This window comes from Eufriesea mexicana, unplaced genomic scaffold (assembly GCF_001483705.2).
Source record: "Eufriesea mexicana isolate 0111107269 unplaced genomic scaffold, ASM148370v2 scaffold325, whole genome shotgun sequence".
NCBI classification, from domain to species: Eukaryota; Metazoa; Arthropoda; class Insecta; order Hymenoptera; family Apidae; genus Eufriesea; species Eufriesea mexicana.
In genome coordinates, this window is record NW_016908500.1 from 1,641,771 (window position 1) to 1,668,763 (window position 26,993).

The window sequence follows — 26,993 nt, forward strand, 5'->3', positions numbered from 1 at the left end:
CAAATAATAATACTATCTAAGTAATTTCAGAGGTAACATATAACATACGAATAAAACTAAATATAGTTCAGTATGTATTTGTAATTTTCAAATGCATACAACGTACACTGAAACTCGTGTTAGAAAATGAAGAAACAAATTTATTCTATTATAAATAATAATATTAACATATAATGATTAATCAAATAAAATGGAGTTTAATATTCATCAATTATATATATATAAAATATATATACATTATATATGTACATTACATCATTTAATGCACACATATATTACATTATTATATGTATGGGGTTACATCATTTAATTATAAATAATAATAATAATATATATATATAACACTAATTTTAACTTTTAATTAATACTTCTGTGGAATACATTAAACAATTTGGTTACAGCGACACTAAAGATAGTAATTATAGTACATCTATGTTACCATATGCATGGATTTTGGAGGCAAATTTTAAATCCGATAATTTTACTAAATTTACATTAAAAACAGGTCAAGGCTTGGTAATATAACTTGCTAACTTTAGCGTTAGTCAATCCTTAATATACTTTTCTTGCCAATGTATTAACATAACTTGATAATCAGATTATCCGTCAAATTTGGTAATATTGTAGTAACTAAATTGTACCAAGATTTCGAATTTTTATATTTAAAAATTATATTTTACATCATGAGAGAATTCAGTTACTGTACTTTAAACCATTTTAATATGTACTTTTTTCTAATTTTTTATTTAAAAGTAATAATAAAAAAATGAGTTTTTTTCAAAAACGCATGATTTTCGTCTAAAGTGATAGATTATATAAAACCCAAAAATGTTTGGAGGTTCATTCTTATGGTAAAAGTTAGCCAGAGTTTCTCGAGTTCTTCAATATTCATAATTATAATTATTCATGCTTTTGAATAATTGTAATTAGTGACGAGTACGTATGATTGCGTCTTTGCCCAATCTAACAAGTGAGTAATGCCTACGTGACGACAAAACACAGCTTACGCGTTGCAAATGTATATTTTATCGTCCTGTCAACATTGAAGATGATTCCATTTTATCTGGATGATTTCTTCTTCAAAAAAGTCTACAGGATACGTTACCTTATAGCAAATTCGTGCTGAATGAAAAACTTTTTGTAAAAATGTAAGAATAATACGTAAGAAGTACGCTCGGTGGCTTACTTTTAAACTTTGATGACCAATTGCAGTTATTCAAAAGTATAAATAAATATAATTATGTATATCGATAAACTCGGGAAACTCTCATCTAATTTTTAACATAAGAATGAACTTCCAAATTTCTTTAGTTTTTGTGTAATGCTTCATTTTAACCAAAAATCGTATGTTTTTAAAAAAAATTCATATTTTTTTTAAACTAAAGGTGATAGAACAATTTCGTTTGCTCTACCAGAAAGGTAAATTCTACAATAGTTACGCAATGAATATTGTAAATTAAAATTCATATTGAACAGTGTAATTGAATTATGAAATAATTGAATCATGAACTAGCAACATTAACAGTAATTAGAATACTATTATTTCTTGAAAAATTACTTGTGTTTACTATTACTATGGTATACATAAAAAAACAGGGAAACCAAGTTCCACCATTGAAATAATACAAGATGGAGTCATGTTTTAACTAAAATAATGTTATTGTATGATAGATAACAATATGCAAACGAACAATACAAGTCAAGTATGAAAAGTCTTACATTGTAAATAACAGGTGCATTTTTAAAACAAGCAAACCATTTTGGATGCACCACAAATTCTTTTTGAGCTATTATTCATATTACACAGTTCAGTTCTTATATTATTCAACAAGATTATTTTGATTTGTCTCTAGTATTTATATTTATTCTTGAAGATAAAGAGAGGTAAATTGGGCATAATAATTTAACAAATATTTTAAATGTCTTTTTTAAACATTTTAAATACCTAAATTTACTATTAATTTCAATAAATTCATTTCTAATTTATTATTAATCTTACAAAAGAAGAATTTATATCTTAATTTATTTGATTTGAGAATACAGGAATTACAAAACATTTCTAAAAAATTACCGTAGATTACTTTGTATAGTATACACAATATTAATGTTAAAAACAGTAGAAACAAAAGAAATAGCTTTTAATGCTTTTCTGAAATTCCTTTCACTTTATTGCCTCTGCCATGGCACACTTTACACATTCATACTGTAAATTAAGTTACGTAACTCTTGTGATTCAGATTTACACACTTTATGTAAATTATACAACATACTAATTAATTATATACATATTAAATTACTAATAAGGCGGTGGTTGATGCTGATAATGTTGTGGTGGTTGACTCAAATGTCGTTGTAAATGTGTTACCAATTGTGGAGTTGGTTGTTGTCCACCTGCATTACCTTGCTGTTGTTGCTGTTGCTGCTGTTGTGCTTGTTGTTGCTGCTGTGCTTGTTGTTGTTGTTGTTGCATTGCAAGCATTTGTTGTCTTATACGTTGCTGATTTATTGCCTGTTGCTAATAATTCAAATAATTACAATTATTTACATAAAATGAACCTAACACTTATAAATATCATTTTTATACTAATAAAATTATAGCAGATGAACAGATTTTATTATATTAAGATTTTTTTTAGTGTTTCAACAGTATATTTTAATGGATAACAAAATTTTTCTTTGCTTAATATTGCAGTAAATATACACAAATACTCCAGACGCAATTTCATTATTCTGGATATCATAAAAGTTAATAGTAATCAACAAATACATATCCATTTGATCACTTGTCTTTTTCCATATAAATCATTGCATTAAGCATGACAAAAATTGCTTATGTGCACTAAAGTTCATATTAAAAGACACAGATGATCAATAAGGTTGCAATAGCACTTCACAAGTTAAATAAAAATAAAATTAACTATAAAATTAACTAAAATTAACACAAACATTTCACTATTAACTTTCTTACAGTTACAGTATGTCATACAGTCAAAATAAATCGGACTTTGCAAAATAAAACAATTTTTATCGTAAGTAAAAATTTATTTTAGTAATTGTGCTCTAAATTTATTCTTTTCAGTTTTTTCAAAAGAGGCTGCATTTTAATATTATAAGAAAAAAGGATATTCTTTTGAATGAGCTGATTGACAGCCGACCGACATGTAATTTGGAGAAAAGAGGAGGGGGGTAATTGATGTTAAATATAAAATTTTAACTTTGGGAATTTCATAATTTCCAAGATATTAATAAAGAAATGTTGGAAATTATATAACCATCACCTAATATAATATCTTTGGTGTATAATAACTCTCGCGTCGTCGTCGAACATTTCTGCTAAGGTAGAATATTTCAGTTGCGATACATCTTTGAGTCTACCAATACAAAAATCTATAAGGGATTCCATAGGAAATGAGCTTACTCTTTCTGTATAAAATTTTTAATTTGTTAGCCGGTTAATGTTAGTTTGCAATATCTTATTATAATCCAATCTAAATATGTATAGTGTCGCACTTGCATCTAACTGCAAGCGACGAAATAAGAGATAGCCAAATTTAATATCTTAGAAGCTATTAAATTTCTAAAGTCAAAATTTTATATTTGATACCTATTCTGTCTCTCCTCTAATCCCTCCAAATCTCATATCGATCCACGGCGGATCCTATTTGGAAGAATAACTGAAAAGAATATAGATCGGAGAAATATGAAAAAATAAGGTGCTTTTGTTAGTGTTTGACGAAAAACAAAATTTGTAAAAATTGCACAATATATAAACTAAGTCCGATAATTTTGAAATATGTTATAGAGGTTAAGATGGTGAACAACTTTTATCTGATCAATAATTGTCACTTAGTTTTAATTTTTGAGATATTTATAAAAACTGTTGGTACAACTATGTTGAACTCTGCCTGTACATGTCATAGACGTGTTCAGGGAATCGCTTGTTACTATATATAATACATAAAAAAATTAAATTTACTCAATTTTAATGATTCAGTTGATTGACTGTCAATTTACATGGCAAGCTACTTGACGGCACAACAGCTGAAATAGTAATCCAAACTAACCTAACCTAAATTAATATCATCTAATTAGGTATAAGGCGTGTGACCACATAAGCATGTACACTAATTTTTTTTTTAACCACCCGCTGTATACACTCGTTTGTTAGTTACTACGGTATGTTTATAGAAACACTAGATGACATAATCTATTGCCGACGTAATGCATCCAAGTAGAGTTTAATGTACTATAATTCGCTCAACGAGACGAGTCAGAAATTAAGATCAGAACTGCACTTGATCGACGTATGAGCAAGAAAGAATCAATACATAATTGTATATACTCCCAAAGACTAGAAAACTGAGAGCTACTTCTTTGTAAGAATCCTTAATACAGAACGATTATAAATTCGTTCTTCCATTCGTCCAGCGGCTACTTAATTATAGTTTCAGCATCGATGACTTGAACATTTTATTTATTTCTTCTACTTTACTTACTTCTTACCTCTACTTTACTTAGTTCGTTGGATGGACCAACAATTTTGTTCATCTCGAAAACTAAGGCCGAACGACAATTATTGTACAGATAAAAGATGTTCATAACCTCGTCTTTTATGACACCATATTTCAAAACCACTGGCAACAGTCCACACATTCTGCAGTTTAAAAATATTTTGTTTTTGTCAAAAACTAACAAAAGTGCATTATTTTTTCAAGTTCCTCCAATTTATATTTGTTTTTAATGTTAAGATACAGCCTCTATTGAAATAACCAGAAAAAAATAAGTCGATTTTAGAACAAAGTGACTAAAGTACATTTCTATTCTATTTTATATTAAAATATATTACTTGAAATATTTATTAATAATAGTGACAAACATAATGTACGAAATAGTTCAATAAACTTACTTGTTGGAACTGTTGATTTTGCTGTAAACCAACATTAGTAGTACCTACACCTGTCACTCCAACTGTACCAGGTTTTCCACTAGTTTGTCGATATGGTGGTGCTGGTTGATTTTGAACTCCACCTCCCATTGGACCCATTGTATTCATTGTAACATTTGGAGCCTGAAAATTATAAATAATAATTTTTCAATTCTTCATAATAAAAACCTTTTTGCTAGAATCATTTTATTTATTTTTCTTTTTCTTAAACGACACCTGAAGATATGGCGGTCTCGCAGCTCCAGGTTGCATACGTTGTTGTGGTATATACTCTTGTCCCCTTTGAGGTCCCATTATCTGTTGTTGATTAGAAAACATCATATTCTGTTGCTGATTCATTAAACCTTGTTGCTGTTGCTGTTGCTGTAATAATTGTTGTTGTTGTTGTGCTTGTTGAGGCGCTTGTTGCTGTTGCTGTTGCTGCTGTTGTTGCTGTGGTATCATTTGTTGACCTCCATATCCCGCATAGTTTTGATTCATTCCTACCAAAAAATATTATTCATAATAGTTTTATGTATTATACTCTCCAAGGTAATTATTACAGTAACAAATAACAATTTATATATACCCTGTTGCATCCCAGTATAAATTCCTTGTTGTTGTGGCTGTTGTTGTTGTTGTTGTGAAGCAAACATTCCTTGTTGTGGATTTATATTTGGACCCCCATGTTGGGCTCTTAACTGTTGTCTAATGAATTGTTGTCTCTGCATTCCTTGGAATGCTCCAGGTCCACCAACAGGTGCAGCATTTGGTTGCTGCTGGGAGCTTATTAACTGATTGGACGGTAATCGTAAACGTAGCATGTGAGAAAGTGCTTGTTTTGATTGATTGTTCATGCCTGGTCTATCATATCTAGGACCAACTGGAGTTGGTGGTAACTGTTGTCCATATGCATATTGTTGAGCTGGTGTATGGGTTTGTTGATTGGTATACCAAGGTTGTTGATGTTGTGGTGGTTGACTAGTAAACATTCCAGGTTGTTGATTAACAGGTACTTGTTGATTTCCAAATGCCATTTGCTGCAATTGATTTGGTGGTTGCTATAAAACATATAAAAGGTATCAAGACAAAAAACAAAAAATAATTTATAAAATAAAGTAGAATGAAAGAAACCTGAATTTGCTGTGAAACAGGTGTAGTAGGTGTAGCAGCTCCTTTATTCCTTCTATGTCTTCGAGTTTTCATAGCTTTTCCTTTGCCATTAGTAATAGTACTACCAATTCCACTGCTACCAACACTACCTGTTACTCTTCCAGGAGAATCAATACTCATTGGTGTATCAGCTTTGCCTGGTTCTGATTCTTTCTTATCTGGTTCTAAATCTTCTGGTGGTAATGGTGGTGGATCCAAATAGTGACTAGGTGGCCTAATTTGACTATGTGTATGAAATCGTAAAAGCTTATGGGCATTTTGATATGTAAGAGGTTTACGTTCTAATCTAACTGCTCTGAACCAAGCCCAAGAAATCGGAGCAGGATTTTTGTGGCCCTCTAATACTTCCCATGCAGATACTCTTTGAGAATCACATACTTGTAAACCCTAATTTAATATATATTTTTATATCATTTATTTTTCTTTATATGCTATACTTTCTTATTAAATTGTAATATTATACCAAGTATTTACCTGTTTCTTATCAATACTATCAAATCCAGCTATTTTATTGCCTTTGGTATCTGTTAAACATCCAACTGGCTCACACGTTATAACTTCCATTGTCAATTTTGGCAGTGGTAATAATTGTCTAACATATCGAATACTGGAAGAATTTCTATCACCAAGTTCCTTCTTCAATTTTTTCATCAAATTTTGATAATGCTTCTTATTTTCATCTTTTTCAGATTGTGAATCGGAAACTAGAGTAGAATGTATTAGGGTTGCTAACATATCTATGACAGTGGTAAACAATTCGGAATTATTATTTAAATCTATAACACCGTAGCTAACCAGCTGAACCAATAAGATAGCCCAGTCTGTGGTAGCAGTCGTATTTCTTTGTATAGTATCGAAAACTCCACCGACGAGACTAAATCTCAATTGCAATGCGTCTTGTAATACCTCTCTCGTCTTAGGATCTTCGGTAGCGAAATTTTTCTCTTCTTTACTGATGTTCAAGAACTGCGATAACTGCGAATGTAGAGACATCAGAAGACCTTCTCTTTGGTCGTCCTGACCTTTGAGGCAAGTGAGTACTAACGAGAGGAATGGTTGATGATTAAATAGAGATGGTGATTTCGATCTACTTCTTTCTCGACCTGTAGCTGTTTTTGACCAATTACCGGATTCTAATACTTGACCCGCCACTTTTAAAACTCGACCTTGCACTGCACTTGGTAATTTTGAAACAAGAGGTGCGACTAACCATATCGAACCAGATCGTTTATCTGGTTTACTAGATATAGTATTCAATTGAAACACATCGATTGCAGCTTTAGCAACAGTATCTAACCACTGTGAAAGATCATTTGATCCTGGAGGAAATTGTTTGTACATAAGTTGCAAATCAAGCCATGACATTCTTAAACTCCATTGCTCCAGATTCTCCAAAATGTTTGTTATATGAGTTTTTTGGTCAATAAATGCATCGGTAGAAGTTTCAGGATAACATATCATATGAAGTAACCGTTGAGCTTGACGAGGTGTCAGCATATTATCGAGTAACATGTCGGGATGACAAAGTTCCTCTGGATTTTGTAAACATCTTTCTAATACCCACTCTTGACTGCAGATTTGTCTGAGAACATGTTGTGCGAAGTCTGACAATCCTTTTACATTTTCTGTAGTCATTCCAGCACTGCTACTAGATGAAGATATTGGTAAATCTAGTCCCAGGTCATCACCACCTCCCAGAATATCACTGGTACCTAAAATATGACTGATAGACAATTCACTTGGTCCACCTGTAGTCACACCAACACCAACACCAACACTAGCTGGTCCTCCTGCTTTATTTGAATGATTCATTGGCACATCTGGTTTCTTTGGTGGCTGTTTACCAGCAGTTGCATCAGCAACAACTAGAATAGCTTTAAGTACAGCCAAAACTGGACCGACTCTGATGTTATTGTGAGCAGCTGCTAGCAAGTGTCTATCACAACTTAATTTTATACTGTAACCCCTAGAATTTCCATTTGGAAGGGGATGAGGGCTTGTGCTCACAGAATACAGAGCTGGTTGAGGACATTCGACGGTTTTGAAAAGTCGTAAAAGCAAATGACAGGTTAAACGAGCTCCTGCTTCAGCCTCCATATCTGCATCTCCGCGACCCTCATTACAAGCTTTTACTAAGGATGGCAGTGCTATATGCACGACAAAATCTTCCAAGGAGAAGCAATGTCTTGCTACAAATGAAAAGTAATATTTTGATATTTAATTGATCAAAAGTCTTTTGATAGACTTTTTCAAACAATAATTTATATTAATTTATTATCATTTACTCATAAAATAGTAAATAATATCTAAAATTTTGTTTTATACATATATATTATTTATTAATTAAATAATGTATTTATAAAAATAAATTATAAGTATAAAAATTTTAAATGTACTAAAAGATTCTAAGATCTTAAGATCAAATGTATTGTTAATAATGATTATAAAGCAATTGTTAATATAAAATTATCAAATATAGATTGAACATAAAATTTACCAATTAAAATTGACGTAAATACAGCCAGAGAATTATGTATACTTAAGTCTTGTACATCAACTTGATTTAATACATCAATGTAAAAGGCAGAGCTATTTGAAGAACAACAAAGTGCCATAAGGACTCCAAGCCATTCGGCGTTAAGTGCATTACAACAAGCTGTTAATTCTGCACACGTTATCGCGATGTCATTTAATTTGTCATTATCTGTTTCACTGCAAACTGCAACTATTGCGTTACAAACAAAACTGTAACGATTAGCTGGTGTCTCGTTCAATTGTCTAGCCCATTGCGGCTCAATTTTTCCTCCACGCCTTGGACTAGTAAACACGTCTACCATAAATTGCGAATTGTACACATGGCTTGACGTTGTTGGCTGTAATGTGCTGTAAAGAGCAGTTCGGATTTTAGGGTAAGCATTACTAAATGCTTCTACTCCATGTGGTTTTGTTTTTAACAAAGAACAAGACGAATATAGATCATATAGGTGCGCTAATACACATCGTTCAGCAGAACTACAATCACTAGGATTGGATACGTGTTTTACAACTTTACAAAGTAAATCAAATACAGCAGTAGTTTGTTCTGGAGACACTGAAATAACCAAGTTAATTATCATTATAATTCATATTAACTAAGGATTTCATCAAATAATGAATTTTGTTTGGAATCATAATACTTACACAACAAACAACAATGGTATCTTCTTAATACTCCTACAACATATAGACTTAAACTTGTAGTATAACTTCTAACGAGTTGACTATTTCTAACTCCCAATTGTGTTTCAACTTCTGGTAGTTCCTTCAATATTTGAATGCAAACGTCTATCAAACCGTATATATTTAACGCTAATTCCATTAAATCAAATAAAAAAGCTACATGTTCTTGAACCGGCAAATAAGATGAACCAGCTAGCGCAAATGTATTTAACATTTCTATAACTTGTGTTGCACATTGCCATGTTACTACATGTTGATCAAAATAACTGAGATTTTGAAATTTTAGTGTAATTGCCTCGAAGTTAAATTCACTCCGAGAATGTTTCTTCACTTTTCCACCTTCTGCAACATCAATACTAAACTTCTTTCCAAATAATTTACATACTTCCTTTGTCATTTTTTTAACAATATGTCTAGCTTCGTCTCTAACACGGCCTACCCCATATAGTAGCACGTGTCGTTGATTACAGTCATGTTGACTACATGTTTCGTCCTAAAAATAAAATATTTTTTATGTTAGTGTCATGTTATGCCAATGTTGTATTACTGTATTATTAACACGTTTATTGATAGCGAAAAATCGACATTGACACAGGAGATACGTCATTTTATGTTGATTAACATAACAGTGACTTTAACAGTGACAATAAACGTATTAAATTTCATATAAAATTGTTTATTGAATATTAATGTTTACTTGTGGTAATGGAAAATGCGTTGTATACAACAGATGTCTACTATGACTTGATGGTATTTTTGAATCTAATCCTTCTTGGGTACCATGCCCAGCTAGTGCATCTTCTTTGGGACTATCAGGAGCATCCATACTATTCTGTTGATCCTCTTTAATATGCTGTAATAATTTATCTAAATCATCATCAATTTTACTGTCATCATAATCCATTGTTCGTCCATGATCTGGTACTTCTAATTTTGTTGGTTTTAAATCTATTCCAGGAAACAGGCTATCTTCATCAATTGGTTCCCGATTACTTGGAGTTCCAGGTTTACTAGCCACAGGACCTAAACAAAATAGTGAAATTTATATTTTCAATATAATACAATAAATTATGGCAAAGATCAAAGAAAGTTCAAAATGAGAAACATATTGTCGAAATCTGAACAAATATTTGAATATTACAATATGAGCAATATTTAAATATTTAAGAATTAGATTTTAATATAAATTATGTTTAAATATTTGGAAACTGAATAATCTAAGAAATTATAAAATTATATCTTAAAGATATTGTATTGAACGGCTCACAGATATTAGATCATTATAAAATCTAGTTTTTTTTTTTTTATGTAATAAATCCTTAAACTAATTAAAAAAACTTCATCCTTGATTGAAGATACTTTAGTGTATCTGAGAGATTGAAGATGCTTAAATTTATTATATACTTAATAATGATAAAATTGCATATTACCTGAAGCAAAAAAAATTTATATGATATAATAAACAGTATTAAATTTAATATAAAAGAGTTTAATTTTATTTGAATATTCTTACTTAAGTGGAAAATATTGATGGAGTAAATCAGAGAGATAAAAAATTATTACTTTGAAATCTTTTTTTGTTAAAGTATTTTTAGTATTTAATGTGAAGTAAATAATCTTGACACAGTCACTTTTATATGACATGTCTCTTAAAGTAAGGTTCTGCAAAATATACAATGTATGATATATAAACTTTATTTTCTTTAATCCAACTGATCTGTAAAATATATTTACAAATCTTGCTGTGATTTAATGAATTTGAGAAATAATTTTCCACAAAATAATATTTAATTAAACTTATACTTATATATATTTAGCAATTAAATGTACATGTGTGTGTGCATGTGTATAAACAAAATATATATGTATATGAAATACAATATATATGTGTATATGTACATAAAGAAAATTTTAATGAATATGAATAAAATAGTTATAATAAAGATAACATAAAATTACTACTTTTTAAAACTATTTTTTTGAATATTTCTAGTATTATGTTCAGAAGTATTCTGTTAAGAAAAATGCATTGGAAATTAAAAATTTTTAATTTTACTAACTCTTTTATTTTAAAAAATTTTATAAAAATATTCTAGAAAAGGTATCTTCGTGGATAGAAACATTTCTAACTATTAATTTCTTTTAAACCATCTAAATTCCTTAAATATATCAAATTTAGGTATCAAATTTTATTATAGATTATATATTTACTGATGTTTGAAACAGCTTTGCTTTAAGTAACAGTCAATCAGTGATAATTGAATATCTATTTATCCTACCTTGTATGAGATCGCCTCTTGAAATAAGAGTACACATGTATGCATCATGTGAAAATACATCATGTCTAATTAATTCTGAAAATAAGTGAACCAAATTCGTAAACTGAACTTTTGACTGAGTTGTTGTATTATCTAGTACCGGGGCATCCATGTCCAAAAATTTCATAAGTAATGACTGAAAGATCGGTAGCACAGGTGGATTTCCATTACTACAGATGCTATCTTTATCATCGTTATCGTTCGTTTCTCCAGTAACTTCGCTCTGCCGTTTCTCCAGCAACTTCGCAACTGCCATGGCTCTATGTTCTCCCCACCTTTCAGCGCTTACTGCCCACTCGCATAAAATTTCAACCACAGCAGAATCTTGTTGTGGATTATATTCCGTTTTTGTATCTCGTTCATTGTTATTATCTTTCGGCGGTGATGTAAATATTTTAGCATATAAAGTGTCTAATGAATTAGTAGAATCCATTCTATCGAAACTATGCCGATCTAAGGCATCTAACGCAGCCAATACTTTAGTAGTTGTTATTCCAGCGCTGCTTTGCTGCCACTTATCACATGACCATTTTCCTTCTGCAGCTTGAGATCTTGCTCGAATGTTTTTTTGAGCGATTTTCAGTTGTTTTACTGTAGGATTAGTCGCACTTACAGGTGGACATGGTAAAGCAGTAGGAGGACATGATAAATAATCTAAAGGAGAACCATTTAATACAGATGGAGCTTTTCCTTCACCAACACTATTCCACACTAATGCAGTTGGGCACTCTAATGTAATAACCTGGCAGAAAATTAAGCTTCTTATACATTGCATTAATAAATTGTCATAAATTAGCACAATTTTATTGCTATATGTAGATGTTCCATGCTAGGTAAACTATCAATAATAGTTCGTAGAACAAAAACACTCTTTGCTATAGTATTAAAAGAAAGCAGATATAAAAAAAATCAAAATGTTAGAATTTACAAATGTTACTTTTCTTGAATTAAATATTGGAATATAATTTTGTCACACAGAGTTAAAGTGTTGCTCAGATGTTTATTTTTTTCTTGTCATGAAACATGTTAAATGTAGTAATATATAAAAAGTAGGTCTTACCTGTATTATTGTTGACAAACTGTAAATTACATCTCTGTGATGTGGACAAGACAAATAGTCATTAAAAGCAGTAGTTAATGGATTTTGAACTTGACTAGCATTGGCAGTGTCTTTTCCACCATTAACATCACTTTTATTTATGGACGGACTTTGTGGATTACCATTTGTTTCCACATTACTACACATATGTGCCAATTTGCGGCAACACAAATATGCTAAACGCCTGGCTAGTAATTCAGACTGCACAAATTCCTCTAAATACTGTAGTGCCAATGGCAACAGAAGTTTCAAAATACCATCTTCTGATGGAGAAGATTTAATTTTATCTAATAATTCTAAAATCCATTGTAATAATTCTTGTCTATCTAATAATCCTTCTTCAAACATATATTTTGCCAATTGTACACAATAATGCCACTGTTTCAATGCTAATTTATGTTCCTCATTCATGGCATTTCCAATCGTTATTTGATTATTTGAATTTGGTGTAGTTGGCTGATTATTAACAACTCCATTATTATTACTAGCACTATTACTGACATTGTTGTTACTGCTGTTATTACTATTGTTATTTCCAGTGTTGTTCCCATTGCAAGAATTGTTTGTAATGCCAATAGTATTAGTATTATTTGTTGTATGGTTATTTATGTGATAATATTCCTGTAGCTTTGAAAGTTGATCCTTTAAGAATTTAATAAGCGTTCCTGTCCATTCTGTAAGAAGAAACAAAGAAAATTGCAAAATATTATTAAAAATATTATAGAAATAAATAACCATAAAAGATTATCATTATATAAATATCAAAAAATGATATAAATATTTAGTATTTATGTACTTCATAAAAATGATAATTTTATATTATCATAATTTCATGATAACTTAGTTTCATTCTACATAAATTTGTCTTTTAAAAGTAATAATTATTATATTTGAATGCTAAATAAGTTATATTTGGTTGTCTATAAAAATATTTTGAACAGAAAATTTTATAAGATACCTAGAATTTAAAAAATTAATAACATGAAATGTGAAAATAATGTATATCATAACCATTTACTGTATCTAGAATAAAATACAAAACTAAAACATCATTTATTAAGAAACATGCAAAAATTAAATCTATTTAATTGACTGACAAAATATTAAAATAATTTTGTTGGGAATAATTTAGCTATTTTATAAATTAAAGATTTATATTTTATATTTAAAAAAAAGCATATATTTATCCCAATACCTTAACATTAATACTTTAAATTAGTCTGCTTAATCTGCTATACATATTATTTACAATAAATTAAAAATCATTGAATTAAATATTCATTTACCTGTAGTTGGATCAGGTAACTGCCTCTTTTTTATTTTAGCTTCTGAAACTGCTACTGTATAAGCAGAACTAAGTTTAATGAACCAGGCTGCTCTTAACATTGGTACTTGGTACTCGCAAAGCATCATAAATATTTCTTCCTTTTTATTGAAATTTGGAGCCTTTTTAGCAAGAGCTATCAATGGCTTACACCCAGACAAGTCCTTAAACCATGCTTCAATGCCATTTTTTGTCCTTGCAGTCACTGGCCAGAAATTATCCTTTGGATTAATCTGTTGTCGTTTCCTAGCTGTGTCTGGCATTGTAGAGAGCTCTTCCTTTTTTGCCAAAATAGCATTAAAATATGCTCCTACTTTGGCAGCAGTAACATTACAATGTCTTGCGGTCCCAAATTCCTCTGACATCTGAGGCATTGTAGCAAAACCAAGTTTAACATTTGTAGAAGTAAGTTCGTCTTCTTTCTGTTTAGGTTCTTGAGGATAGACGTCAGGCGGCCCTAATTTGGGCCGTTTTAGTGGCCTCATCTCATACAATATTCCCGTCATGATGTAAGTAAATTATCAAAATCGACAGACGACTATCGGCATTGTTTAAGTATACAGTAGAATGAAACGATTTTAAAGTTACGAGTTCATTTTCGAAGCTACGTACCACATATAACCTTCGCTAATGACATATTTACAATTGTCCAGTACTGTAAACGCAACGATACAATCACTACTCATATAACGATTTCTAGATGGCGTGTCGTTGTCAAAATCGTGAACCTGAAAGCACACAATATATTTAGGTAATTCGCACTAAATTATTATATTTAGGAATCTTAACAATTAGTACAGATTAAACAAATAATGAAATGTTTCAAGATAATATTATTAATATCATAATGTTTTTCGACAATTAGTAGATGATTCTATATTTTAATAATAAAGGAAAAAATAAAAAATTCAAATTGATAATAGAAGATGTTAGTCCCGAAAATAATCAAGAAGTTAAAATGAACAAAATACATACATAAATATATCTTTCATTAAAATAACACATTGTTTTCAAATTTTAGAGGATAAGAATAAATGCTATGTACAATATTTATTTGAAAATGAAGTAATATACGCAAATTAACTTTTTCTAGTTATTATTTAAAAATTTCTAGTTATGCAGATTAAACAATGCTATAAGAAAATCTCTAGGTTCCAACATAGAAATAAGGTCAAGTTCATCCTAGATAATAGTAAGAATTAATAACAAAATTTATAAACCTACGTGAAATCTATGTATTATAATCGATTAACATTATTAAAATCATTTTTATATTATATTTTATTTTTCAAATATTATAACTAATTGTTTTTATTACAGGGTCTTAACTAAATCTTATCTTATCCAAAAGTTAATTGAAATAGGTATTTTAGTCTTTTATTAATTTTTCCCATATAGATAGTTTTGATAAATTTTTCGAAACAATACTTAACTTGCGCGATTAAAATAACACACCTAAAGTAAAATCCCTAATTGTTTCTTTTGCTTCAAATTATTTGTTTTTGCAAATATTTTAAATTTTTGCTTCATGTTATATTAACTTTTTGAAAGTTGGAAGTTCTATCTAATTAGAAAATCAATTATAGTTTCAAGTTCATTTTATCAAATTTGTCTATATTGTTAAGTGGTAAGGATTATACAGACAGGGATATAATTATTAACACTCCTAATAGTCAAGCAACTGCTCATATATAATTAATTACATTTTAAAATCGGCCAATTTGAATTAACAGATTTGTAGAATATCGGACGATGAAGTTTCATCTCCACATTGATTCATTTTACTTGATGCCAATATACATGTATGCAATTAAATGAAGTTTCGAATTAACAGACTTGTAGAATATCGAACTATGAAATTTCATGTCTACATTGATTCACTTAACTTGATGCCACAAATGCATATATGTATATATATATATACACACAATTAAATGAAGTTAGTTTGTGATCATTTGGCGTCATTATTTGATCGTTGAAACGCAGTTCAACGATAGTTGGTAGACTTTCAAGCTACGATCCTTCCAGTGATTGTATTGCAGTCTATATGGATCTTCTAGGTGAAGCAAAAATAAAGTGATATACAGTACATTGAATAACAACTAGTGTTCTTAAATAAACGCTAGTATGCATATGGAATTTTGTGGTTTTAATGTAATTATAATAGATTTAATTATCAGTGTGACATTTATTATCAGTAAAATAAATTCTATAGAATTTAGGATAGATTTCATCCATTGTAATATAGTGTAACTTTTCTATTAAATCAGAATATTAAATATGGAAAGCAAAAAAGATGAGATTATTTGTATTTCATCAGATGATGATGAAAATATAAAACAGGTTTGTGTGTTTTGTTAAATTCGAATCCATATAATTATGTTATTTGTAGTTTATAAATTTTTAGCAATGAATATTGTTTGCTTATTGTTAACAAGTTACAAATATTATGAACTGAATGTGATTGAAAGTTTAAAAGTTATGTGATGTTTCAGAATAAAACTGATCACAAACAAAAAGCAGTTATAGAAATGTTAGAGGACATTCGTAATTCCCATGTAAAAAGGGAAGTTTCTTCAAGTGGTAATGAAAAAACGAAAGAACGTGGAATAAAAAGAAAATTATCAGCAATAAATAGTGATGATGATTCATATTTAAAAAATCATACAAAAGTGTTTGTGTGTGAAATAGAAAATAATATTAAAACATGTAATGTGGCAAGGAAAGAAAAAAAAGAATCAGGAAAAGAAGCAGAAAAAGGAATGGAAGAGAATAAGACATTATTAAAACCAAAGTTGATTGAAAAAGAAAGAAAAACTATTTTTTCTGTGGAACAAGATATATTTCCTATGTTTATTAGTTTATGTTTGCAAAAAGATCGTTCTGAAGATATGAAAATTATTGTTAATAAATTAAAGAGACGTTATGAACAGTTGGATCCTATATATGCTAATTCCGAAGCTTTTATTAATTTTTTGAATGAGAAAAGAAATGATATAATGAATAGTAAAAGTAAATTATTTATATATATTGCTGAAGTCATGAATGAAATGAAAAGTAGCTGTAAAGGAAAGTCAACTTTGTTATTAAATGATAAAGGATGTATTTCTGGTGGAAATAAATTAAATAGAAATAATAATTCAAATGTACCTACAGCAATGTGTTCAAATATGTCACATATGATTAATAATGTAGTCAGTGATAATGAAATAATGTTAACTAATACAGGAAATGAAGAAAACCAGGAAGCAAATCTCTCTAAACAAAAGAAAATTAATGTAATATTAAAAGCAATGGAACAGTGCGAGAAGCGTATAAAAAAATTAGAAGAAATGGAAATAAATTTTGATGATGAAAATAATAGTAATTATATCAAATTAGAAAAGTATAAATATCGTATGGTGGAACTTTATAATAAATACTGTGACTATACTGGAGAAAATACTGACGCAGAACGACAATACCTACGACCAAAGCACTTCAGTACAACTGGAATTGTTGCAGTAGATCATGCTATTACAAGTTTCATTAATTCAAAAATATCAAAACGGAATAAGGTGAAAAAAATTGGTGCTTTTATGCAAGCACTAATTTTTCCCGATTACAGTGATATTTTGAAGTGTGTTACTAAATGTAATGAATTACATAATTTAGGTTTGGACAACAAACAGCAGCACAAAATTGGTAGGTTATTAAAATTTTCTTAAAATTAATACTGTAATTTTAGTATTTATATGTGTTACTTGTTATAGCAAAGAAAGCATTTATCGATTTGGGAGAATATTTGCAAAGATGTAGACGCAATGATTATTGGGATACATTTTCTTTATATCTTGAAAATACAGAAGATGATCCTGCATTGAAGGACATGGCATTAGCTGAAAAGTTGGTGCAAAATAAGAGAGTTGGGGAGAAGAAATTATTAAATGTATTTGAGGAATATGTGAAGAAACAGGAAGAAATGAAAGATACAATTACCAACTCCAGAACATCATCAGAGAATGAAGAAGATGAAGATAGTGTAGAGAATGATAATGAAGATGATAATGAAAATGATAATGAAGATGATAATGAAGATGATGATGTTAGTGAGATTGATATAAATTCTGATATAGATAAAGATAAAAGTAGTTCATACGAAGATGAAAATAGTATAGATGGAGGTGATGTATCTAGAAATGATATAAATAAAAAAACGAAATCTAGTGCAGAAAAAAGTGATCCTGATATCATAGAAATAGAAGAAACCCAACCAACTGAGATCAATGATAGATTAAAAGGCAGTGGTAATGTTAATGTAAAATTAATAAAAGTAAATGATACTGTAAATATATCTAATCATAATTGTAATTTGGACTCAGAGTCAAAAATGGAAAATGATACTATATCATCATCTGATACGACATCAAATTTAAATACTTCATCTAACACAGTGTTTTCAACTATAACACAGAATAAAATTTCTATCAGTAGAACAAAAGGTTAGTGTACAAACATAATATTGATGAAAAAGAATTAATCATTGAAGAATGAACAAAAACATTTAGATTTTATTATGTATGTGTGTTGTAGAGGATGAACCTAATATTATGAACGAAGATTCAATGGATGATAAGCTACTTAAGGATAAGGAAGAAGAAACAGTAGAAAAACCATTGTTACGAGTACGCTCTTTCGCTAAACCTCCGGTTACGTGGAAAGATGTACAAGAGAAAGTAGACGAATATAATGAACGTGAAAATACATCAAAGACATTAACTAATAAGGATATAATAGATCTTACACAAGAAAACGCGACTCTTCGTCAGTGTGCAACTATTCAGATTGGATCTAAGGTACTTCCTATTGTGAAAGGTAATTACAAGACATTTGTAATACCAGCAGGTAACAGCATAATTAACGTAAAAAATATTACAAACAATTATGTGAGACTGAATACTAAACCTGTGGATTCAAGTAATGTAACCAAATTAGAAAGTGGTCAAATCATATCTACGCAACGAGTAATTGGTAAAAATGCAAAATCTGCAACTATACATTTATCATCGAATGTACCTGCCAATCAGGAAATAAACACCGATAATCAGATACAAAAATCACAAACAAAACAAAAAAGCACAACTTTACAAATTTCTCAGTCTAATCAAATTATAGTATTACCTTCAAAACGAGAGGAAAGTACCTCACAACGTCCAAAAACGAATTCATCGATGTCACAACCTAAATGACTCGTAGAAAGACTTAAAGTAATTCATCGTGATCACTGTTATGCAAAAGTAACAAATGACAGATGACCAACAGATTGCGGTAAATGAACGTAATAATTTTTTTACGGAAAATTTGTAATTTAGCAACATTGTATTAGTATACTGATATATTACACTAAATAAATTTTTTACGAATATCAAGATATATATAATTTTTATATAAAGATCACAGGGGGGAAAAACATGATAAGCCTATTTTTGTTCATTTTTTTATTTTTATAGTACTTCATGGCTAAAAAGTACCTTAATATGGTACAGTTAAAAAGGGAAATAATCTCGTAATATGAGACTGCAAACAGCATATCAAATTTTTTAATTGTTTTATAAAACATGGAAAATGTAACATTACGTTTCTCCCCTGTGGTCTTTGTATGTTAAATGTTTGTTATGAATTTATCTTCTATTGTTAAAGTTATATGTTTCGATGTTGTTTCTATACAAATCATTGCCTTCTAGTCGCAGAAAATGTTATTCAGTATCACTTTTGTTAAAATGAATTCAGCGTCCGTGAGATTTTCTACGATATTAAAATGATCGATATTATCTCGAAGAAAAATATATTGCACATTATCCACCATTGTGATGAGTTTCTAAAATGAAAAGAAATTATTAATTTTTGTTTATAAAGGAGAGGATGTAACATTTAGTTTAGAATAGATGAAAATTATCTTCCATTTATTTAAAATAACACGAGTACCTGAGCACACTCGCGTGATTCATTGATAAGTCCTGGTGAATCACATTCTCCATCGGTTACAATAACTTTCAACCCTTGGATGGGCTTGTTATTTTTGGTATTGAGAGTGGAAAAGCTGTATGCCTCAATTTCATCCCTAAGTACACGTATAATTGGAACAAATACACATATTATGTATCACTATAAACTAAAGCAGAGCTTCTTAAACTTTCTCGTTGACGACTCCTTTCTTCCGAAGAAAATTTTTCAAAAATACTCGAAGACCATTGTCTGAGAAGTAGTATAAAATATGATGACAAAGAGAAAAGGTATATAAACGCGTCATTGCCATATTTTACATAGTATAATTTGTATTATATTTTTAATTTTAATTAGATATTCTAAAATGTCTTAAATCAAAATGTCTTTTGTAATTATTTTTACTTACTAATATTTCAGAATTTGACAGCTAAATATTATAAGATTTTTATGGACTATTGCCAAGGTCTTTGCGATCCCCTAAGTCTGTTAGGTGACTCTCTTGGGGATCATAATCCACAGTTTAAGGAGCTCTGAACTAAAGTAAATAATTTATACAAATATTTAGATATTTACTTTGTAAGTTTTAAAGCTGTACTGATATTGGTATTAATAAGGGGTTTCAAATTAAACACGCCGCCTATTAACACGATACCTTTCAATAAATTTAGGTATCCTTGTTTTGTCATCTTATCTAACCATAATTCATCGTACAGAAGACTAGATGCTAAATGTGCACCAGCGCTATGACCAGCGACCCAAACATTCCTACACAAATTCATTTAATTTTATCACAATATTGTAATTTTACAACATTATTATATAGATATTAATTCTGTATGTCATACCGACATTTGAGATGCAATGCAGATTTTAATACATGTTCAACTGCTGTTTTTATCTGTGATATTATATTTCCAAGTTTGACTGAAGCATAATAGAAAATTTAATTAGAATATGATTTAACGTTATTTTCAATTTTATGTCTGAAACAAAGTAAACGTAAATAAAATGTGGAATTTACCATTAGGACATAAGTCATAGCCAATAGTTATGACTTTAATTCCTTTATTAACAAAGACAGAAGCTGCAAATGCAGCCAGGTCTTTGTTACCTTCTTGCCAATAACCACCATGAATGAATATAAAAATGGGAGAATCTGGAATGAACATTCTGACATAATACCTTTCAAACCAATTTTAAAAAAATAATCATTTATATTATGGCAAACTGAACTAGTACAAAAATTCAAAGTTTGTAATGTATATTAATTAGTAATTAATTATGAAATAATGGTTATAAATTTGACAAATCAATATCAGTATTTTGATATTTCGAATAAACCGCTAAATTTGTGTACGTACCGTTAGGTAAGTTGGTTCCATAGATATCATATTTAGTTCGTTCCGTTGTACTATATGGAACATTCAGTTCACATTTCAATGTCTTACGGGCATTTTCGGTAACTGTAGGAGTAAATTATTTTGTTTACCGCATAACATTTCACTTCATCTCTTTATAAAGTAATTTAACGGACTTTATGAATGATAATTTCAATTTACCTTCTTTAGCAAATTTATAATGATGCGATAACAGTTGCATGTGACTGAATCTCTTGCTCCATTTGCTGGGACTATAAAGTACCTCCTGTTCCTAAAATGAAAACGCACAGTAAAGAAATAATGATCAAAATTCGTTTATAGAGTAAATAGTCGATTTGTAATTACCGAAGTAGACATTTTCTATCAATAACTTTGCAAACAAGAAAGATTAAACTTCAATTTTAACTACGTATGTTGTAACTTCAATAACGAGAAAAATGTTTTGTTTGCTATTGGCGCGATCTCGGATTTCCGTTAATACGTTAAATGCCCAGCATGCTTTGCGTGCTGTTCCGTTAGGTCCGTAGGGATCGGTGTGACGTTTGTGTTGAAATTAATCTGTAAAACAATGACTTTCATTTAAGACGGTATTAATTATCAGGTTACAACTAGCGAAATATTTCTTCGTTTATCATTGCTTTATTAATCATACCATTAGACGAATGTTTTGATTAGATATCGCACTATCGAGTACACGCTTCCGATACACGCGGATGACTAAGTCAACGGCTTCTAATAATCGATCCCTGTCACTGAACATATATTTTATGTAGAATGGATGGATGTGATTTGTATTATCAACGTAGAATTTAAGTCAATCGATTTTTAGAATTAAATCTCGACGATGTAAACGACTTAAGAATCTTATAAAAGAACTTTCTATCATATGAATGTATACGGATTTTTCGTCATCTACATAATTTTGTTTATCTTATCGTAATACATATAGTGTAAGCATTAGGAATGTACTTTGAATGAATGATTATTATGTTTAGTAATTATATTCGTGTCAATTTGTACTACTGTTTTATTTTACAAAATCGTTCAAACAAAAGAAAGGACGGATTTTATGATATTATTTTCTGTTGTTTAACATACAAAGAGTGATCTATTTACGCAGTACTACAAAAATTAAAATTAAACTTTGCTTAATGTAAGTTTGTTATTTTGTTCCTGCTTGTCTAAATTTATTTAAAAAATTATTTCAGTAAAGTACATTGTCAAAGTTTATTTTCACCATTATTTAACTGTATTATCTAAATAATTTTCTGTAATGGATTATTATTTACAATTTTTAGAATTTATAAAATTTGGAATATTTCTAACACTGCTAAAGACACTCTTATGTAAATACATTATTATTTCTATTAAATACCTAAATGCGATTATACTTAATACTTCTCTGTATAATAATTATAAAAATTAAAACTTGTGTGGAGATCAATTAATTTCTAGAAGAATTATTCTTCTGTTTAATTTATCTCAATTTTGAATAGAATTATTCTTTATATAATTATTTCATGTAACATACTTTATAATATAAGAAATAAAAAACAATTTTAGCGCTTGCGTTTCTAAATATATAACGATATGAACACATCTTGCAGAATATCGATTTTTATGGAAAAATTTTCTATTATTGATAAATTTATAAATTAACGAAATGCACAATAATAAGTAAAGCAATTACAGTGGTAGTTTTTATAAACAGTTGCTTAAAAATTACTCTAAGAAAATGATAAATTCCGGAGTAAAGTTATTTTTATAGATAAAAGTAAATCTGTTACATAAAAAAATAGATAAGTAATACAATAGCATACAATATGAAATATAAACTCAGTAGTTTAATAAATAAAAATAGTCCATTAATTTATTAACACAGGAAAATTTTTGTTTCCTCAGAAAATGATTTTCTTATAAATTTACTTATACTTCTTAAAATAGTAATCGATATCTGCATTTGTTGATATCAGTATTTAACTGTTTAAGAATGTTACTTCGAAAAATTTGAATTACAAATTAAATATCAATTAATTCATTTAATTCTATTCCCAGGTAAGTTTACGAATGAATATAAATACTTAATTACTTAATTGAACACGTTAGAATGATACAGAGTAAAATTTTTAGATACAAATAGCAGTCGTATCATTTACATTTCAACTCGTAAAGTAATCATTACGTATAAAAATAGTAAATCGATCATTGAATATACATTTTCGAATTTCTTGCAAAAGCATGCAAATTAATGGAATAAAAAAGGGAAGCAAGCGATATAATCAATGTCAGACGCTGTACACTTCCTTTATTACGGTATGATCAACTGCACGCGGTTCGAGTTAAAAAGAATATATTTCCTCGCGCGCGAGAAAGTTTTGGGATAACTTGATGCATCCTGTGTCTCGATTAAAGTAAAAGTGAATAAGTCGAAGAGTCATGTCCGACAGAGGATAGGCGCAAACGAGGTAAAATATAGCAAATATACTATGTGTATACACGTTGAAAATACACACACATACGTATCCTGTAGCATGCTCGCGGAGAAGGTAGCAAGAATAGGCTACGAGGGTCGAAAAGATTGAAAACCAGAAAAACCGGTCCTTTCCTTTTGGCCCCACTCTTCCGTAACACGCGCCATTCTCTACGGAGAAGTCACAGGTAGGTCCATAGCAGCTGATGTATCGAGTATCGTGCCACGTCGACGCCTACCCACAGACCACAGGTAAGAGAAACCTTTTCCAGTCAAAAATCCGTCGGTTCAACGGATATTTCGTTCGAGAGAGCTGAGTAATGTACAATAAAATGCAAGCAGCGAGATTATCCACGGCAGTGTTGCACGATCATCGAACCTGTATGCACTTTTAAACCACCGTTTGATTCATCAATCTGGACGATTTCTACTTCCTGCACAATCGTTCAATTTCTTTACATAATGAAATCATTTCAACGACGAAGATATCGTTCGTAAAAGACAGCTTAATTCTAAAAGTAAGAACATTTATTACGTTTTAATTGAATCGTTAATAAAAAAAGGACAAGATGAGGTTAGTAACTTGATACATGACTTACATAGAAGCAAAATGATTTTGTCAATTTGGAGATTCCTTGTGAAAGAGCATCTTTGTATTCGCCTTGATGGCCCTTCTCGGTTTACACTGTCTTGCAACCGGTTCTCGTGCGCATACTGGGTTAATTTATTTGACCCACCGACTACGTTCGCTCCCAATTAGTTTCCAGGGCATTAAGTAGTAGATATCCTTTTAGACCATATTGCCTTCACTGGAATTCAGGATCGGCCTGTGGCTATTAATAGTAATAATTCCGGCATTCGCTTGCAATTCATACGTATTTTTGAGTCACCACGAATTGTGTAGGTGTGAAACGCATCGCTGAAAATCACCGTGCACGTTCTCACGCCGATCTACATTCCATCGCTGGCCCTCCTCTTAAACTTCTTCGAGCAGTTAAACAGTAAGATAAAGTGTTGCTGAAAAACGATTCATATTTAACGAGGATCGAAATTAAATGATTAAAATTGAAATTAAAATGTTTCAATTTGTACTATGACATAGTTTCCTCAATTGAAGTAAAGCAAAACGAAGAACAATTTTCTTTTTACCAAGTCATTGAAATATCTTTTCTTCGTTAAAATATTCCCATTGTTTAACTTGCTTTATCCGATCCGTTCAGATTCAGCTTGAAGTGATATGAACGATCCTTCAAAGTATATATGTATAGTTACATGGTTAGTATGTATCTCACTCTTTCACTATCTCGGATAATTTAAATATTTAAAATATTGTGTAAAATATGTGGGTCAAACATGAATTTCGTTACTTTCTTTTTATTGTTAATATATATATATATATTTATAGTTGCGTTAAATTTATTGTTAAAGAATAATGAAAAATTTTAGGAAGGAAAAGAAAAAAGAACATTTACGATCCTGCCAGGATTCGAACCTGGAATCTTCTGATCCGTAGTCAGACGCGTTATCCGTTGCGCCACAGGACCGACCTTGGTTTGGTATGTTATATAGTATAAGAAATAGAACATATTATTAAATGAAATGATATTTATATTTGTATAATTCTGCTCGAATAAAGTAAAATTTAAAAAATGTTGAACATAAAAAGTCTATTTGTGACTACAATATGTATTTAATATTTGTAAAACAGTGTAACATGATGTAATACCATGTAACAATCTGTAACTTGTAAAGGGGCATACGTACTTATTGATTTCACTGTCTTTTACGCACTTTCCCATATTCCAGATTCGATGGTTTCTTTTAAAGAATGCCAATATTAGCTCTGTCCGTTCTGTGACAATCAAACGTAATAAAGATATATTTACATCACTGAAGATTCATCGTCAACTGCAGATAACGATATGATATAGCAAAATTAACTTATAGAAAAATTTTAGTGGAATGCAGCGCCAGAGAATTTTTTTATCGATAAAGCAAAATTGAAAGTAAATGACGCTATTTAAATGCAATACGTTTAATGTTGCATATGTTACGATAAAAATAATTTAAGGTGAAATTGAATAGCCTCGTTGACGTAAGGAACATATTCTGAATTTATGAAATTTACGAAATTAATAACCTTAATTAATTATAGAGACGATTTAATTCACTTGCCTAATCTCTGCATGTCGATTATGGTTTAAAATAGCTTTGATCTATCTGTATTAAATAATCTATGGAGTAATGGAGATCAATAAATGGTAGTAATTATTTATTAGCGATGATTGCTGTTTACCACAGTATCAATCTAGAACGGTGTAAAATTACAGATGCAAAGCGATACGTTAATCTTGGTATTTGTAACATGAAACATGTGATACATATGGTGCAACTTATTTCGATTACCTTTTCTGTGGTTTTTCGAATAACTCTTTTAAAAACTTACTTATTTTATCTGGAAATAAAGAAAAAAGAAAAAAACACCAAATATACTATATATATATATATATATAGCAAAAAATATTGCGATTGCAAATTTTCCAAAAATACGAGCATATGCAAATTCATTCGTCGAATGAAGATTGAACTAACGAATAGTAACATTTAGAATTACATAAATAATGGGCACGATGTTAACGACATAGTATGGAAAACAAACTGAGTGATTATCGGCAAGGAAGTAAACTGTACTTACCAATTCTTAAGCGGGTATTCTATTTGAAATGTGTATAAATACTTTCATCATAAGGTTTATTCATCATAAGATTAAAGTAAAAGCATTTAAATTTTCAATAAAAGAATTGACATCTACAAAAAAAGAAGAATGTTTATGGTAACTGTATATTTTTGCGGTTATATTCTGGACAAATATTTCGTGAGTTTTTTTTCATAAATTTACACAATATTGTGTACGAAAGTGGCAAAGATCGCTTTTTCATCTACGCATGCGTACGGGCGTCTGGAGAATTTGCTGAAACCGATGTTAGCCGAGTACAGTCGAATTTATACGAACAGTGAGTCTAAGTTTCCTGTGATCCGGGCCGACGCGGCGGTTAAAAGAGATGAAAAGTGGGGTTAGGTTGTAGTAAAGGGACGAGAGAG

The 26,993-nt window shown here is 29.8% G+C and overlaps 3 protein-coding genes and 1 non-coding gene across 5 annotated transcripts; 1 reads left to right on the top strand and 3 right to left on the bottom strand.

Moving 5' to 3' along the window:
• Positions 1-2,296: 2,296 nt before the first annotated feature.
• On the bottom strand, positions 2,297-14,721 carry kto (mediator complex subunit kohtalo). Its single transcript, XM_017912145.1, has 12 exons — positions 14,020-14,721; positions 12,695-13,407; positions 11,596-12,376; positions 10,014-10,339; positions 9,278-9,809; positions 8,595-9,188; positions 6,572-8,286; positions 6,059-6,484; positions 5,514-5,985; positions 5,162-5,427; positions 4,907-5,068; positions 2,297-2,515 (listed from the first exon to the last, which is right to left on the bottom strand). The coding sequence occupies exons 1-12, from the start codon at positions 14,561-14,563 to the stop codon at positions 2,297-2,299; spliced, it is 6,750 nt and encodes a 2,249-aa protein (XP_017767634.1). The 5' UTR covers positions 14,564-14,721.
• A 1,615-nt stretch (positions 14,722-16,336) lies between these two features.
• Positions 16,337-19,385, top strand: Daxx (Daxx-like protein). Its single transcript, XM_017912115.1, has 4 exons — positions 16,337-16,400; positions 16,553-17,741; positions 17,810-18,538; positions 18,630-19,385. Exons 1-4 carry the CDS (start codon positions 16,338-16,340, stop codon positions 19,283-19,285), a joined length of 2,637 nt encoding a protein of 878 aa, XP_017767604.1. The 5' UTR covers position 16,337; the 3' UTR covers positions 19,286-19,385.
• A 244-nt stretch (positions 19,386-19,629) lies between these two features.
• Positions 19,630-24,341, bottom strand: KFase (kynurenine formamidase). Of its 2 annotated transcripts, none has more exons than XM_017912102.1 (9): positions 23,935-24,341; positions 21,767-21,979; positions 21,602-21,692; positions 21,404-21,505; positions 21,064-21,198; positions 20,888-20,966; positions 20,616-20,807; positions 20,022-20,157; positions 19,630-19,914 (listed from the first exon to the last, which is right to left on the bottom strand). In XM_017912102.1, exons 2-9 carry the CDS (start codon positions 21,776-21,778, stop codon positions 19,777-19,779), a joined length of 885 nt encoding a protein of 294 aa, XP_017767591.1. In that variant the 5' UTR covers positions 21,779-21,979; positions 23,935-24,341; the 3' UTR covers positions 19,630-19,776. The 2 variants fall into 2 exon arrangements, with proteins under 2 accessions (XP_017767591.1, XP_017767590.1); XM_017912101.1 differs by lacking the exon at positions 23,935-24,341 and adding an exon at positions 22,074-22,143.
• A 1,021-nt stretch (positions 24,342-25,362) lies between these two features.
• On the bottom strand, positions 25,363-25,435 carry TRNAR-ACG (transfer RNA arginine (anticodon ACG)). The gene has a single exon. It is a non-coding gene; the product is annotated as a tRNA-Arg (tRNA).
• Between the last annotated feature and the right edge of the window lie 1,558 nt (positions 25,436-26,993).

What these genes read in the sequence shown, in the direction of transcription:
- kto (XM_017912145.1), bottom strand. Translation starts at nt 14,563, where the DNA reads ATGACGGGAATATTGTATGAGATGAGGCCACTAAAACGGCCCAAATTA. An exon ending in ATACCATTGTTGTTTGTTGT is followed by an intron (nt 9,189 to 9,277) that starts GTAAGTATTATG and finishes TGGTTATTTCAG; the next exon opens with TGTCTCCAGAACAAACTACT. An exon ending in CGAGACCGCCATATCTTCAG is followed by an intron (nt 5,069 to 5,161) that starts GTGTCGTTTAAG and finishes TATAATTTTCAG; the next exon opens with GCTCCAAATGTTACAATGAA.
- Daxx (XM_017912115.1), top strand. Translation starts at nt 16,338, where the DNA reads ATGGAAAGCAAAAAAGATGAGATTATTTGTATTTCATCAGATGATGAT. An exon ending in CAAACAGCAGCACAAAATTG is followed by an intron (nt 17,742 to 17,809) that starts GTAGGTTATTAA and finishes TACTTGTTATAG; the next exon opens with CAAAGAAAGCATTTATCGAT. An exon ending in TTCTATCAGTAGAACAAAAG is followed by an intron (nt 18,539 to 18,629) that starts GTTAGTGTACAA and finishes TGTGTGTTGTAG; the next exon opens with AGGATGAACCTAATATTATG.
- KFase (XM_017912102.1), bottom strand. An exon ending in CTATGACTTATGTCCTAATG is followed by an intron (nt 20,967 to 21,063) that starts GTAAATTCCACA and finishes ATTATGCTTCAG; the next exon opens with TCAAACTTGGAAATATAATA. An exon ending in ACAGCTTTAAAACTTACAAA is followed by an intron (nt 20,158 to 20,615) that starts GTAAATATCTAA and finishes ACGTGTACTTAG; the next exon opens with GGATGAAATTGAGGCATACA.